We start from the raw sequence: 14,167 nt of genomic DNA, 5'->3' as shown, positions 1-14,167 counted from the left end.
AACATCAGACATACCAAAGCCCTGTCTGCAGAATCAGTGTGGTTCTCCACAAGGATCATCAATACTTTCACCATGGTTTTTCAAGCTCTTTTTGACTGTTTGAATTTTAGTAGTTGGCTGTTGCTTGCTTTTGTATTGCTGATTTTGTTTGATTTGATAAGAAACCGCAGACCTCGTAACTTTCCACCAGGACCCCGGTCTTTGCCTCTTCTAGGAAATGTTTTTACCGGAGTTGACTTCAAATCAATGATGAAGGTGAGCTTAACAGTCATGTAAAAGTAATGCATGCAACAGTATGTACATGCATTTTTTCCAGCAGAAGTTTGACTTACACACAACAACGTGGTCCACATGAAGTGCAAAAGAAATCACAACTGCAGAATAACAATATTGCAACTTAAAAGATTTGTAGTCATCACTGTCACACTTTCATACTGTGTCAGCAGTTTCAGTGGGGGATTTGGGAACTTCAATCTCTTAATGAAATATTTGTCATTGTCTACATATTGAAGGTATTATAATATGAAAAAGTAATAACCTGTTTGTGAAACATTTCTCCTCCTAATTTTTCCTGCTTGCAGCTGGCTGAGACGTACGGTCCTGTGTTCAGTGTGAAGAGAGGCAGTGAGAGGATGGTGTACGTTGCAGGATACAAGATGGTCAAAGAGGCTCTTGTTAATCAGCTGGACAGCTTTATTGATCGACCAGTTCTTCCTCTCTTCCATATTATCTATAAGGGTCTTGGTGAGTATAGGGGCATCAAGGTCTAGGAGCTGCCAAACATACCCCCTCCCACCCGCACCACCAAGTGTCATCAGTCTGTCACTTTGACAAAAAGGGCTCATGATGTAACCAAGTATTCTAATTAAATTAAATCTAATCTCTAATTAAATACAATCTGAATATACTTTACTGAAGTATTTGCGTTTTACAACTCATATTTTGGAGGGAAATATTACTCCACTACATGAAACTGTAGTTACTAGTTATTGCATAGATTTGTATTATTATTAAATATGTTTTGAGTATAAAGTATAACAATTATATGATTGTGTACTATTAACTTTCCGTCATAAAATAAGCAGAAAGTAGACACTTCTGTAGCATGAAAGTGAAGTCACATTTGTTGTTGGAAAACATTTTACAAAGGACATCATATATATACAGCATATTTTTTGTGGGAAAAACAGAAATATAACTGGGCAGAAACTAATTGTTAGTTATTCTATATAATATTGTCATAGGCATATCTTTGAGCAATGGTTACCTGTGGAGGAAGCAGAGGAAGTTTGCCAACACTCACCTACGTTACTTTGGAGAGGGCCAGAAGGCACTGGAGAGGTACATTGAAGTGGAGTGCAGCTTCCTTTGTGAAGCTTTCAAGGAGGAGCAAGGCAAGTAGGCTGCAGGAATTCACTCAGTTGGGCTGTTTGTTGTGCACTAAAATCATTTCTATAGCAGGATTTCTCTTGACCTGAGTTAAATTTGACATCTTCACAGGAAGACCATTCAACCCACACTACACCATAACAAATTCAGTGAGCAATGTGATCTGCTGTGTGATCTTTGGGCATCGCTTTGAATACACTGATCCAAATTATCGCAAAATTCTGGAGCTGGACAATGAGGCTATTGTGCTTTCTGGTTCAGCCCAAGCGCAGGTATTCCTTATGTAAACTATTGTAGTAATAACAAAATAAGCGATGTTGGTCTATTGCTGTTCTCAGAGACTGTCATCACCAACAGCTCCTTGATGCCTTTCCTGACTTGATGAAGCACCTGCCAGGGCCTCATCAGACTATCCAAAACAACTACAAGGAGCTTTTGGCATTTGTAAAGAAGGAAATAGAAAAGCACCAGGAGGACTGGAACCCTGAAGACCCTCGTGACTTTATTGATACATATCTGTCAGAGATGGAGAAGGTAATATGAAGGCATTTCTAACAAAGCTTATGAATCCTGTTAGGTCAAGAATTGCATGCTTTTGCATCCTTGAACAAAGTGAACAAAGCCAGCAGTTTCTGCTCAAAATAGATAGTTTAAAATTTAATTTATATTTACAACTAATGCACATATCATTGTAAAGAAAAGAAACACACACACACAAAGTTTTTTTCTATGTTAATGTGAGAAAAATGTGAGAAAAAAAATGTCAAGACATAAATGCTGCATTACACTTAGTCAGTGCTAATATGACTGGCAAACAGCAAGCCCAGCTTGATAATATATTAACTATATTGTATAAATTATGTTTTCCCTTTATTCCTAGTTTGCAAAGCTACACTATGACATCACAACAGTGTGATTTGTCAGTTGCAACTTTGATGCAGGAACAGCAACAAAATGGGTATATCAGACACACCAAACTGTAATAAAGCAAAAACTGGACTAAAAAAGATTCTAACCTTCTTCAGTGCTTTACTTGCTGATGAAATTTGTTTAGTTCTTCACCAAAATACCACTTTTAATTCCCTAAAGATTTATTATCAGTGTCACTTGAAAATTGATAAAATATCTAAATGCTTATATGAACCAGGAGTTTCAATTAGCCATGGTGGAGAATACTCTGAACATGCTTCTGGAGAGTAGACCGGAAAATCCCATTAGTTCCCAAAACGTAAAAAAATAGTGAAAAATGACATAAAGCTTACTTAAAATAACTAAGTTAGGGCAACTTATTCATTATGAGTACAATTTGTCAAGAAAATGTAAAACATATAAATATATTTAGTGGTGGTGTAAAATAGCCTAAATCAGCTCATCACTTTGAATAATGTCAGTACTTTTTTGTTACATTAGAAACAAATGGATCCCCAGGCTGGCTTCAACCTTGAAACACTGTCGTTATCCTCCCTTGACCTGCTTGAGGCTGGAACAGAAACAACTGCTACCACCCTGCGCTGGGCCCTTGTATTCATGATGACCTACCCAGAGATACAGGGTCAGAGTCTAATCAATAACACTTAACATTGATGTATTTCAGTGAAGGACTGAGACTGTTGATGAGAGTTTAACCATGATGAGCAGTGAACTGTCTGTGTTAGTCCTTACTGTGCTTACATTTTCAGAGAAAGTCCAGGCAGAGATAGACAGAGTGATCGGACAGTCTCGCCTGCCCACCTTGGCTGACAGACCCAACCTGCCGTACACTGATGCTGTTGTCCATGAGGTCCAAAGGTTTGGAAATATTGCTCCCCTGGGATTCCCGAGACTTTCCACTAAGGACACTACACTGGGAGGATACTTCATTCCTAAGGTAAGTGACGATTTACCTGAGTCACCCAGAGATGGTTATTTCTAAACAGCTAATATTAAAAAGATTGTAAAACTTATTTTCAGGGCACAGCTACGACTATGATTCTTGCATCCGTGCTGTTTGACAAGAATGAGTGGGAGACTCCCGATGTCTTCAATCCTGAGCATTTCTTGGATTCACAGGGCCAGTTTCGAAAAAGAGATGCATTCTTGCCATTTGCAGCAGGTCATTTTAAATCTACCTTTTTTTTTTTTGTTCTTTAGCAACAATAATCAGAATTCCCATTTTAGAGAATGACTGCCACCAAAAACAAATACTTCTGTTTGTCACCCCACAGGTAAACGTATGTGTCTTGGTGAGCCCCTGGCCAAAATGGAGGTCTTCCTTTTCTTTGCATCTCTGCTCCAACGCTTCACCTTCACTCCTATTCCTGGAGAAATGCCCAGCATGGATGGTGTGTTGGGCTTCACCCACACACCTCAGGAGTTCAGGATGCAGGCAGCGCCTCGTTGATGTCATTCTATCCAAACATAAAGATCAAGAAGCTGAACCTCTTTATGAGCATACTAGAAACCCAAAGAGAAGCAACACCTTTTATTATATATATTCTGACCTGCAACTGAAAAAAAAGCAACTTTCTTAATGTAACTCTCTTTAAGTAGTCTTGAGGAATAGTTCTCCAGGCTTCTTAAGAACATTCAAAAATCTCTTTTTGATGTTGGCTGCCTTTTAAAAAAAAATTGTCTAGAAGTTGTCGCAGTGTGCCTAACCCCTTATACTATCTACTGTCACTGACTTTCAGTCGGGTTCTTAAGTAATTTACCTCAAGAATGACTTCTTGACATTAATTCTTCCACTATTTTGGAAAAATCAGCAACCATACAACAAAAACCTTGATTTTGTTCAACAGCTATATTATATACAGCTAGAGAACAAATATCATCAACAGCATAGTTTAAACTGGAGTGGCCACAGTGTAGTGATTAAGAGATTAAGGGATGGTGATTGTGGCAGGAAGGACATTTTGTGTAACAATTTGTTTTTTAAATTTGCCAAGTCAAATACACAAAACTACACTTTGATATCAAATATACAAAGCTACACTTTGATGCCAGGCTCATGGTCTAGTCATGATCATTCTTTAAATATTTAGCATCTAAAGCACATATTTGGTTCCATGAGACATTTCTTTTGAACTGTGTGTAATTATGAACACAAGATCCCATTCGATCATAGACAGAAGACAGGGCAAAATTGAAAAACTTCAAAAAAGTGAAAAATTCACATCTCATAAATTAGACCAAAAAAGTGGAAGATTTTTTTGTAAAAAATTAACTGATCTTCATATAACCTGGCATGCTGCAAATTGCTTTTACATGTGATTATATAGAAGACCCTGTATTTATGGGTATTAATTCAAATGTAGGAGTGCTGCTTTTCTATTTCCTGCTTATGTTTTCAAATGTATTAATCAACACATTAAGAAATAAAACAACTGCATACTACGTGCTTATGATTGTCATTTTATTGGTGGCTTTCATGGATTTAGTTGTTGTCTAAAAGCCTCCAGTTCATCAACTATGCAAGGGAGAATATGTGTTCCCTGTGTCAAAGCCAGCATTTTAACATGTAGAGAAAAGGACTATTGTGCTATACAAAGTCATTGTATCAAATTCATCAATAAATTTGATACAAAAATTGTCATAGTTAGATTAACATATGTAATGCATGAACCATGAATGTGTTTGAGAGAAAAGGATTTACGACTTGAAATGTGATTCGTATTTTTTATTATTGTTAGTTGTCAATGTTGTTTTGTTTGTTGGTTGATTGCAGTAATTAGGGAATGCTGGATCACACGGATATTGGTGGTGCCAGGTAATTGATATTAGCAGCTTTTCATCTGTGTGTACTGAGGAAAGAGAGCGATGGGGATTTCCATATGTTTTGTTGACTGCTATTTTCCTTTTGATTACTTTGATCATTTAAATATATTTTGTTCCCGTTATTATGTTAAATTTTGTTGAAAAGATTGTTTTTCATGTATTTTGGACAGGCAGAGAATTTTTTTAGTTGCGTGTCAGACACAGTAATTGACCCTGTGCACGAGAAAATGCTAACTTCCTGGTTTGAGACCGGATGTGGGGTTGTACATTTCCGTAGCTTTACTTTGCGGTCAATCGCTACTGCGAAGATATACTCCAAAATCATGTCCAAAACTCGAAAATGGAAAGATCGCGTTAAGTTACAAAGAGCAGAAGGTGGGAACACACACCTCTGTTGTGTCATAAAAAAAATCTAATGATCAATTTTGACGTTTAAAGAGTTTAGATCGATCAGTTGTTTACATCACTCAACACAAGCAGAACTGCATTACTGCAGCAGAAGACACATCGTCCACATTCAGAAGCACATCTCTGTATAGTGACAGTTATTATGATTTAAACAGGCAAATGTTCAGCATTAAAACTACAGGTGAACAATAGTCAAACCAGATGTTTCCCCGTTATGTCGAGATCAGCTAGTCAAGTAAACACCTACACAGCATGTTAACAAACCGTGACAAAAAGCCACACAAAAAATGAATGATTGCTGGTAACGGTTTCTATACATTAGTATGTACGAAGGGTTCTTCTTCCCTGTGCCAGATTTCTTGCCAGCCTGAGGACCGCCGTTTGGTGAGCTAAAAGCCGGAGTCCAAGCTAAACCTGAGCGTCAGTGGAGGATTGTGTACATAGCCCGTGTGTTCCATTCCCGTGCCTGTGTTTCCCGGAGACCCTCTCCCTGTGACCCCTCACCTGTATATATCTGCACCTGATGTCTGTTTGTAAATAAATTGTGAACTTTTGAGACGGTCTGCCTCTGAGTCTCTCCTTAGCCTGACAATCACTGACATTTTGTTTGTTTTCCAACAAAACAAGTTTGCAGCCATGGTGCGCCTTGGCATTGTACAGTGCTCGAACAGTGCATGGACCTCTCCGCTTCACATGGTGCCCAAATCGGACGGTGGGTGGCAGCCATGCGGAGATTTCCGCCATTGAAATAATGCCACGGAGAATGACCGTTACCCCATCCCCCACATTCAGTAATTTTCTCGCCAATCTTTACCTGGACGATATTTTGCTGGCCAGCTGCTCGGCGAGCCAGCACGAGTCCCATCTGCGCCAGGTTTTCCAGCGTTTGGCAGCGCACGGCGTGATCATCAACCCTTCCAAGTGCCAGTTTGGGTTGCCTGTTCTGGATTTCGTCCGGCACCGCCGAGGGTGTGGTTCCATTGCTGGACAGAGTCCAGGCCGTTTCAGTTTTCCAAAGCTTTAAATGACATTCTTCCTTCCAACATTATTAAGGATGCTCTGACTACTATTGGACCCTGTATCTCAATTTTATTGAACTCTCCATTGTCATCAGGCTGTGTTCCGACTGCCTTCAAACATGCAGTCGTGCAACCTGATATTAATAAAAGCAACTCTGACAGCAACGCTCTTTCAAATTACAGGCCAATTTGTAAACTTAACTTCATGTCTAAGATTTTAGAAAATATAGTTATCCAGCAACAACAGTCCTTCCTAGAGACAAATGGTGTCAGCGACAAATTTCAATCTGGATTCAAACGCTGATTCAGGGCCACAGGATGCCCTGAATCAGCGGTTAAAAACTCTCAATAAAGCAATTGAGAGTTTTTAACCGCTGATTCAGGGCATCCTGTGGCTCAAATTTTATTAGATCTAACTTCTGCCTTCGATATGGTTGACCATAATATTCTCCTAACAAGGCTGGAAGATGTAGTTGGCCTTAAAGGTAAAGTTCTTTTATGCTTTAAATCGTATCTATCAGACAGATCCTTCTCTGTCACCACGGGGAAATACTCTTCCTCTTCTGCCCTGGTTAACTGTGGTGTGCCTCAGGGATCCGTATTAAGCCCTATGCTGTTCTCCCTGTACATGCTGCCCTTGGGACTCATCTTTAAAAAACATAACATATTCTACCACTGCTACGCGGTTGATATCCAAATCTACCTTCATCTAAACTTGGATGCCCCATCTCCTCTCTTGCCTTTGTTCGACTGTCTGCGAGAGGTTTAAAATTGGCTATCCCAGAATTATCTTGTCTTAAATGAAAGCAAAACCGAAATGATTGTTTTCGATAGCCACATTCCCCAGGGCCAGCTAACCAATACACTGGGGTCTTTCACCAGCCACCTCTCTCATTCTGCCAGAAATCTTTGAGTACTCCTGGATAGTTCTTTTAAATTAGAGAAGAAATCCACTGTGGTAAAAACAAGCTTTTATCAATTGCGGTAAATTTTCAAAGCTAAGCCCTATTTACCACATAAAGAACTCAAAAAACTCCTCCATGGCTTTATCACTTGCAGATTGGACTATTGCAGCACTTTTTACCTGGGCCTCCGACTCTCCCTCCTTCAGCGCCTGCAATTAGTCCAAAATGCGGCAGCTGGCCTCTTAACCGGCTCTAGAAGACATGAGCACATCACCCCCATACTCCCTAACTTGCACTGGCTTCCTGTCAAATATCACACTGATTTCAAAATCCTTCTGCTCACTTTTAAAATGCTAAAAAATGTGGCCCCCAGCTACCTAACTGATCCCCTTGATCTGTACAACCCAAAGAGAGCACTAAGATCCTGCAGCCAACTGCTTCTAATGCAACTAAGGACTCGTTTAAAAACCAGAGGTGACCGTGCTTTTGCCATTGCCACCCCTAGACTCTGGAATAATCTCCCAGTTGATATCCGTACATCGGAATCATTCAAATCATGCTTAAAAACACACCTGTTCAACTTAGCTTTTGAAGCATATAAGTTCGACTTTCATTCTGCCTGCACTACACCATGTAATGTAATTTTAATTGTAACTGTACTATTTGTTAATTGTTCTACCCGCTTGGCAGTTTTATTGTGAAGCACTTTGATGTACACTAGTCTTTTAAATGTGCTATAGAAGGGGATGGATGGCAAGGGAAGTGTACAAAAATGGAAAACAGTTTCAGACAGTAGATGCCCTTCGTCTGGCCATCATCACTTGGAGAAATGTTCCCACTCATCTCATGGAAGCACTAGCATCAAGCATTCCGCAATGAATTTTTGAAGTGATCAACAATAACAGTGGAACTATTCATTACTGAGTTCATGTTTGGAACTTTAATTTCTGTTTTAGAAGAGTTTACGGGTTTTTTGGAGGTGCGGTCCTAAACTTTTGATCAGCTGTAAAACAGTCTGTTTCTGTTGTTTTCAATAAATTACACGCTCAAAAAATGTTTTGTCTCACTCCCATTTCTTTTAGTTGCATGTTGAAGCTCTACTTGGAACCTTCTTAGGATCCAATCATGCAAAATTTGAGTTTTTGCCATTTTTCAAGTGGACTTAAACTTATTTTTCAAGTGGACTTTGGATCGGGACTGTATAAATCTTTACTACCATTTCAACTTGGTTGTCAGCACCGGAATAATCACTGCCAAGAGTAGAAATAACACTTGATTTTGTGTGGTTCATTCATTTGTCTAATATATTTTTGATTAATTTGTTGGTGATTGTAGAAGAGGTCTATCAATACAAGAAACCTTGTATGATTTCAGTCAGTATTTAAATAAATTCAATAGGACAAAATTTTTTTAATGGATTTTACTGGGGTTGTAATGACTTTATTCATTTATATAAAAAAATAACATTTTGCCACTGAACTTGGACTTAGAGAAAATACTTCCACACTGGCATTGAGGAGACAGAGGTGCAGCAAGCATATGTAGGCCTTGCTTATAGGTAAAAATAAGCAGAGTTTTATCCACACATCAAACATTTTTGTGGATTTAAAAACAAAGGATAATATCTGAAGTCCTTTGTGTTAAGAAAAACTCAAGTCACATAATGTAGCACCTAACAGTGTTGAGTCAACCATTATCAACACATGGCTGTTATTTCGCAAGGTTGTCTAACCTTAATAAGTATTGCGTAAGCTTTCAGCAGGTAAGCAAGAAAGTTTTATTGTTTTATATAGCACTTTTCACAGATAAAAATCAAAGTGTTTCACAATAAAACAAGAAATAAAAGTAACATGCATATAGTGTCTCAATATGTAAAATTTTCATTAAATCTTTGCTGGTCCCATGAACCTTGTGGAGTTTCAGTTTATTCATCTTTGTGTTTGCCCGACATGACATCAGCGAGGCACTGCCTGCATCCTGAACTCCTCAGGGGAATTGTTGAAACCCAACACACCCTCCAAGCTCGGCATTTTTCCAGGAACAGGTCTGAAGGTGAAGCGTTGGAGCAGAGATGCAAAGAAGAGGAAGAGCTCCATTTTGGCCAGGGGCTCACCGATACACACACGTTTACCTGTGGGAAACAGAAGTTTTTATCCTGCTAACCCTTGATATCAAATGTACTCTCAATGGAAACCTAATTACACGCTATAAAATGACCTGCTAAAAATGGCAAGAAGGCATCTCTTCTTCGAAATTTGCCCTCTGAGTCCAAGAAATGTTCAGGGTTGAAGACATCTGGAGTCTCCCACTCATTCTTATCAAACAGCACAGATGAAAGTATTGTAGTAACAGCTGTGCCCTGAAGTTTCATTATAAGATGTTGTTATTAGCTATTTATAAATAATTGACACACACAATTTAATTTCTGACTCAGTCTGGTAAATAATCCCTTACCTTAGGAATGAAGTATCCTCCCAGTGTAGAATCTTTACTGGCCATTTTTGGTAATCCCAGTGGAACAATATTTCCAACCCTCTGGGTCTCGTGGATAACAGCATCAGTGTAGGGCAGTTTGGGCCTATCGGTCAAGGTGGGCAGGCGAGACTGTCCGACTACTCTGTCTATCTCTGCCTGCACTTTCTCTGAAAGGGGAAACAGTAACGACTAAAAGTCATCACAATATGCCATATTATTAACTGAAGTAAAAGTGGTCCCAAATATTAAAAAAAAATATGTCAGAAGCAGGTTTGCTATAACAACAATTTCCGACGCAGTATTTATATTTAATTGGTGTTGTGTGAAAATGAGGCTCTGAACCAACGATGTCTAATTTTGTAGGGAAAAAAAAATGCCTCGATGCCCCTCCGGTCTACACCTCCTTCACTTTCATCTTTGGAGACTATTACACAAGGAAAGGAGTTGGGAAATTGAAGGGGGATTGATTAATAAGGGACTAACCCTGTATTTCTGGGTAGTTGATCATAAATACTAGAGCCCAGCGTAGAGTGGTGGAAGATGTCTCTGTCCCAGCCTCAATCAGGTCAAGGGTACAAGCCAGAAGCGTTTCAGTATTAAAGCCAGCACGAGGATCCTCTTTTTTCTAATGTAACAGAAAAATACAGGCATTATCCACAGTACTGGGCTCATTTAGGTAATTTACATTATTACCAGTTAATCTCATGATCATAAGGATTGTGTTTTTTGATTAACTGATTCATTTGGGTGGCTGAAGTCTCAGAAACTTTTAAAAGACTTCTTTGGAATGCCAATAGGGATCTGCTAGTGGCCAGCAATGACATGAACATGATGAATTGTTATGGTTTACATGAACATATGCCCCCATGGCTATTGTTGCTTTTTTTTTTTTTTTTTTTTAATAAAGTGAACATAACAGGATTCATTTTTGTGTTACCTTTTCCATCTCTGACAGATATGCATCAATGAAATCACGAGGGTCATCTGGGTTCCACTCTTCCTGGTGTTTTTCAATTTCTCTGTTTAAGAAAGTCATGATCTCCCTGTAGTTGGCATGGACAGTCTGGTGAGGTCCTGGCAGGTACTTCATCAAGCCAGGGAAGGCATCATACAGCTGGTGAGGATGATAAACTCTTAGTAAAAGACCAACAACAACATCATAAGCGATCACAACATGGTAGTTTAAACAACCTGTGCCTGAGCTGAACCAGCAAGCAGAAGGGCATCATTGTCCAGCTCCAGAATTTTACGAAAGCTCGGATCAGTGTATTCAAAGCGATGTCCGAAGACCACAGAGAAGATGATGTTACCCACTGCATTTGTCATGATGTAGTGGGGGTTGAATGGTCTTCCTGTGAAGATGTCAAATTATACTCAAATCAACAGAAATCCTGCTACAAAAATGATTTCAGTGCACAGCAATCCCTTCAGTCGTGTGAATTCCTGCAGCCTACTTGCCCTGCTCCTCCTTGAAAGCTTCACAAAGGAAGCTGCACTCCACTTCAATGTACTTCTCCAGTGACTTTTGGCCTTCTCCAAAGTAACGCAGGTGAGTGTTGGCAAACTTCCTCTGCTTCTTCCACAGGTAACCGTTGCTCATAGATATCCCTTGGAGAATATTATATTAAGTTAATAATAAGGAAGCCTTTGCACGGATGTACATTTTGTAGGGGACGGAGTACAATGTGAGCCAAAACAAAATGAAGTTATCATTAAGGACTATGTGACAGGCAAGGCAAGACTCTGAGACAAAGGGGTAAACTAAAAGAGGCAGCTTTATTGCTGTAGCTTATACACTTAAAAATACAAAAAACTAGAAACTTAACGAACTGATGAATTAGAAAACTAATGACATGGACACATGGAATTCCAGAAGACAGCTAGAGAAGCTGACACCACAGAGAAGAGAGGGAGACGCAGACAGTATGTACACAGATTGGGGTAGAGTGGACACACCTGAAGAACACAGCTGAACAGAATCTGACTGACAGGACAGGAAGAAAACCTGAACATAACACACGCAAGACTATCAAAATAAAATAGGAATTAACACACATACTCTGATACTCAGACTACGGCACGCAAACTTGACACTGGGACTGGGGATAACCATGAAGATATGAAAGACTGGTGAGTAAAGGGAACAAAACACAGAGAGATGAACATGGAAACATGAAGGGAGAAAACAAACAGAGAGGACTAAAGAAAGTATTAACTGGACACAAACAGAACAAACATGAAGAAACCAGAATTGAAGAACTACAGTATGACTAATAAACCCATCTGCACAGGAAACTAACATACTCAGGAACTAGTTCATAATTATCTTATTATGAAATAATAAATAGGTCCAAAATGAAACTCAAAAACTGGGTCCAAGACTCAGGACTGTAACAGCACTAAAAAATAATTTCATTATATTTTTTAATTTGATATGCTCTTTCAGGGTTTGTTTTGAGAATTGGGCCATACAGGGACATGATATAATGAGGATGTACAGGTATTGATCATTTCTAGTTTGATGACAATCTAATACAGCTTAAGACTTGGGGAAGGAGGTTGGTACAGCAAAAAATATAGCCAATAGCACATGCTTACATGCACGTGTTTTAACTACTCACCTAAGCCCTTTAATACAACATGGAAAAGAGGGATGATTGGTCGATCAACAAAGCTGTCCAGCTGGCTGACAAGAGCCTCTTTGACCATTTTATATCCTGCAACAAACACCATCCTCTCACTGCCCCTCCTCAAACTGAACACGGGGCCGTACTTCTGAGCCAGCTGCATGTAGAAATAAATCAAGAGAAATGTTTCACATTTGGTATTCCTTTAGAAGTAAAGACTTTTTGTCAGATTAAAAACCCTTCAAGTGGTAGACAATAACATAAACACAGTATTGAAAAGGATCTGAGCTGGAGTTACTAATAACTCACTGAAACGTTTAAATGTTTTTAAAGTTGAAGTCTTGCTATTATCTGTTGTTTTTCCATGTGCACATTATATTGGCCAGCGTACTGCGTGTACACCAAATTGTACTGTAAGGATCTTCTCCTGCTCACCTCATGCATTGTTTTGTAGTCTACTCCAGTGAAGACATTTCCTAGCAGAGGCACAGCCCAGGGTCCTGGTGGAAAGTTGCGAGGCCTCCGGTTTCGTATTACATCACTTAAAATTAACAATACAAAACTGAGCAAAAACCAACTAGTCAAATTCATACAATCGAAGAAAGCTTGAAAAATCATGGTTGAAGTATCAGAAATCCTTCTGCAGAGAAGCAGTGCGGCCCAGCAAAGAGTGCTGTGGTATGTGTGGTGTTATCATCAGGCTGCAGAGTGCTCAGGAAAAAGAGGCCCCAAACATGTTACATAAAACAAATGGACTCTTGGGAACTGTCAGAAGCTGGAATTTGAACTATTCCAGCTGAGTGATGACTGTGAGCTTATGTGTTAAATGTTAACATAAATGAGACTATTACAAGGTAAATCAAAGTTTGTTTGTTTGGGTTTTTTCAGAATTTTTTCACATCTGGAAAGTATGATATTTCACAGTTCACAATTATAAGGTGAAAGGTCATCTTGGGGTAGTCAGCTGGTAAAGCAAACAGTTATGAATGCTGGGGTTCTTGTAACTTCATTCATTTGTATTAAGAAATTATATTTTTGCCACTGTCGATTTGTCTTTTTGGAAATAATCTTTTTGGCTTTGGAGAAACCCTTTTCACATTGGCACTGAGGAAGCAGGGCTGCACAAGTATTCCACAGCAAGCCTGAATAGCTCAACACTCAAAATTCAGACGTCATCACTGACACCATTCACCCTTAAAAAAAAACAGGCTCGATACCCTTGATAAGAAAACGACCTAGGGTTCTTGACATATGCTGCAAAGCCTCAGCACAGAGTTAACCATCACTAGTTCGAGGTGAAAGACCAAATTGGCGGATGTTGCCAAATAGCCATGGGTTTTAGTTTCCTTAGGTCCTATTTAACAAGTTTGTCTTCATATTGTTTTCCTTTTCTTTTGTGGTACATCCCATCAGTCTAAGCGGCTTTGTTATATATGGCGTTATTTTTGTGCCATTATTCTGAGTGCACGTAAAGAAATTTTGAGCGCATGTAAAAAAACATTTGCAGATGCACAAAAATAACGCCATAGTTTTAAGCATTTGTGAATAAATTGGACATCAGGTGAAGATAATTCCTGCCTCCAAGTGTTCT

General features: G+C 39.1%; 2 protein-coding genes across 4 annotated transcripts; one reads left to right on the top strand and one right to left on the bottom strand.

Moving 5' to 3' along the window:
• LOC146490877 (cytochrome P450 2J2-like) lies at window positions 1-4,761 on the top strand. Of its 2 annotated transcripts, none has more exons than XM_085152368.1 (9): window positions 1-255; window positions 582-744; window positions 1,245-1,394; window positions 1,501-1,661; window positions 1,747-1,923; window positions 2,800-2,941; window positions 3,069-3,256; window positions 3,340-3,481; window positions 3,594-4,761. In XM_085152368.1, exons 1-9 carry the CDS (start codon window positions 73-75, stop codon window positions 3,767-3,769), a joined length of 1,482 nt encoding a protein of 493 aa, XP_085008494.1. In that variant the 5' UTR covers window positions 1-72; the 3' UTR covers window positions 3,770-4,761. The 2 variants fall into 2 exon arrangements, with proteins under 2 accessions (XP_085008494.1, XP_085008495.1); XM_085152369.1 differs by having other exon boundaries at window positions 1,245-1,398; window positions 1,505-1,661.
• Window positions 4,762-9,227: 4,466 nt separating this feature from the next.
• LOC146490876 (cytochrome P450 2J2-like) lies at window positions 9,228-13,414 on the bottom strand. Of its 2 annotated transcripts, none has more exons than XM_085152373.1 (9): window positions 13,012-13,414; window positions 12,571-12,733; window positions 11,404-11,557; window positions 11,141-11,297; window positions 10,887-11,063; window positions 10,433-10,574; window positions 9,929-10,116; window positions 9,692-9,788; window positions 9,228-9,605 (listed from the first exon to the last, which is right to left on the bottom strand). In XM_085152373.1, exons 1-9 carry the CDS (start codon window positions 13,192-13,194, stop codon window positions 9,430-9,432), a joined length of 1,437 nt encoding a protein of 478 aa, XP_085008499.1. In that variant the 5' UTR covers window positions 13,195-13,414; the 3' UTR covers window positions 9,228-9,429. The 2 variants fall into 2 exon arrangements, with proteins under 2 accessions (XP_085008499.1, XP_085008498.1); XM_085152372.1 differs by having other exon boundaries at window positions 9,692-9,833; window positions 13,012-13,409.
• Window positions 13,415-14,167: the final 753 nt, after the last annotated feature.

Source organism: Neolamprologus multifasciatus, chromosome 23 (genome assembly GCF_963576455.1).
Source record: "Neolamprologus multifasciatus chromosome 23, fNeoMul1.2, whole genome shotgun sequence".
Taxonomy (NCBI): Eukaryota; Metazoa; Chordata; class Actinopteri; order Cichliformes; family Cichlidae; genus Neolamprologus; species Neolamprologus multifasciatus.
Note: the sequence above shows the minus strand (reverse complement) of the source record. Positions and strands in the feature narration are given on the sequence as shown.